At 42.0% G+C, this 1,535-nt stretch overlaps 1 protein-coding gene across 1 annotated transcript in view; it reads right to left on the bottom strand.

The window, feature by feature from the left end:
• LOC101848446 (transient receptor potential cation channel subfamily M member-like 2) overlaps positions 1 to 1,535 on the bottom strand; it is a gene marked incomplete in the record, with an annotated part of 82,665 nt that overhangs the window by 62,232 nt on the left and 18,898 nt on the right. The window contains 1 exon segment of the mRNA XM_013085273.2: positions 39 to 145. Within this exon segment, the coding sequence (XP_012940727.1) occupies positions 39 to 145 (107 nt within the window).

Below are 1,535 nucleotides of genomic sequence, written 5' to 3'. Positions count from 1 at the left end.
CCCCCCCCTCCCCAATAAAATAAAATCCTCGGGCAAACCTTTAGGATGACAGTGGGGATATCCCGTTTGAGAGCGGATTCCCAGTTCTCCAGAGTTCCTGCTCCTCCTTCGAACACCAGCAGACAGACCGGAACTTTGAACTTCTCTGGGGACCAACAATAACACACTTGTTACAGTATCTCTAATCGGAGACGTCTCCGGCGGAGATAGACCAATCAAGATGCTTTATGTCTCTGGATCAAGTAAAAAAAATTCGGGGGTTTGGGGGGGGGGGAGGGGTGGGTTGAGTTGAAGTGGGGTGACATAAGATGAGATAAGATGAGATCAGAAGACCCACAATAATTTGATATTTTGTAGTTAGGTTTGAAAATTAAATAATTTTTATTTGCGACAGTTTTAGTATCTAGATGTGTGATCTGCAGTAAAAAAAAAATCGCAGTTTGACCCCCAAAGCAGTGCAACTGTGTACAGTGTGCAGGAGTACGTTTCCGAATAGTTCCTGAGTGCTAGCCGGCGACGTCTCCGAATATCTTCTTACCACATTGTCAGTCTCAAGAAGGCTGAAGAACGGTAATTTCCCCTAACAAAACTCACAAGATCAACGACAGAATCCTTGATTTTATAAAGGCCAATTTACGGGGAAATTGTAAATACAGTTATTTTGATTTAAGCAGGTTATCATTTTAGATTGTTATTTTACCTAAAGTTTTTAACAATTTAAAATCTGATCGTTGACCTGAGCCAAGCCGTGCAGTAACCTGTTGTGAATGCAACCAACTTGTGTTTCGCGCACTCATAATTAATATGACCGTAAGCAGTTGCAAGCGCCGTAAAACTCTTGCTAAAATAAACAACAAACACGCAAGTCCACCTAAAGATGGTACTTCTCCAGACAAGACCCATCAAACACTTCACTTCTAAGGAGAAAAACATACTTTGTTCCAAAAGAAAAGCGCCAGATGTCACGACAGGGTGGCATCAGGTGCTCATCAATGTTACGGTAGAGGGAGTCATTGGTGTTACCTTAATGCCTGTTCATTTGTCTTTCTTGCTTCAGATGAAAACAAATTCATCTATCTTGAAAAGAAATCAAGACATTTGAGACTAAGGAAGTTGGTGATCATCGCCTCTTGAATAGGAGTCAAACTGAACGAGTTTGGGAGGGGTGGGGGGGGGCGCCAAGTGTCGGGGTAAAGTTAACGAAAAAATGGCCGCCAAAGCTGGTGACTTCAAGAGCTTCAGTGTCCTATGACTCTGAAAAAAAAATTTGTGTATGCTTTTGATCAAAGTTTGTCAATGAAATCCACACCGAAATAATACTTCTAAATGGACGGGAGACGTGCTGACTCTCGACTTTTATTTTAGATTTTGTTTCTCACCAAAAGCAAGACAAACCAAGAAGCTTCAAGGTTAGACCAATAATCCTACACCTACCCAAATTTTGACGAGCACCTGATTTCATTGTGTCGTGACATATACAGACACACATGTGCGTGCACAGAGAGAGAGAGAGAGAGAGAGAGAGAGAGAGAGAG

The sequence above is a fragment of the Aplysia californica genome, unplaced genomic scaffold (assembly GCF_000002075.1).
Source record: "Aplysia californica isolate F4 #8 unplaced genomic scaffold, AplCal3.0 scaffold00361, whole genome shotgun sequence".
Lineage (NCBI taxonomy): Eukaryota > Metazoa > Mollusca > Gastropoda > Aplysiida > Aplysiidae > Aplysia > Aplysia californica.
Note: the sequence above shows the minus strand (reverse complement) of the source record. Positions and strands in the feature narration are given on the sequence as shown.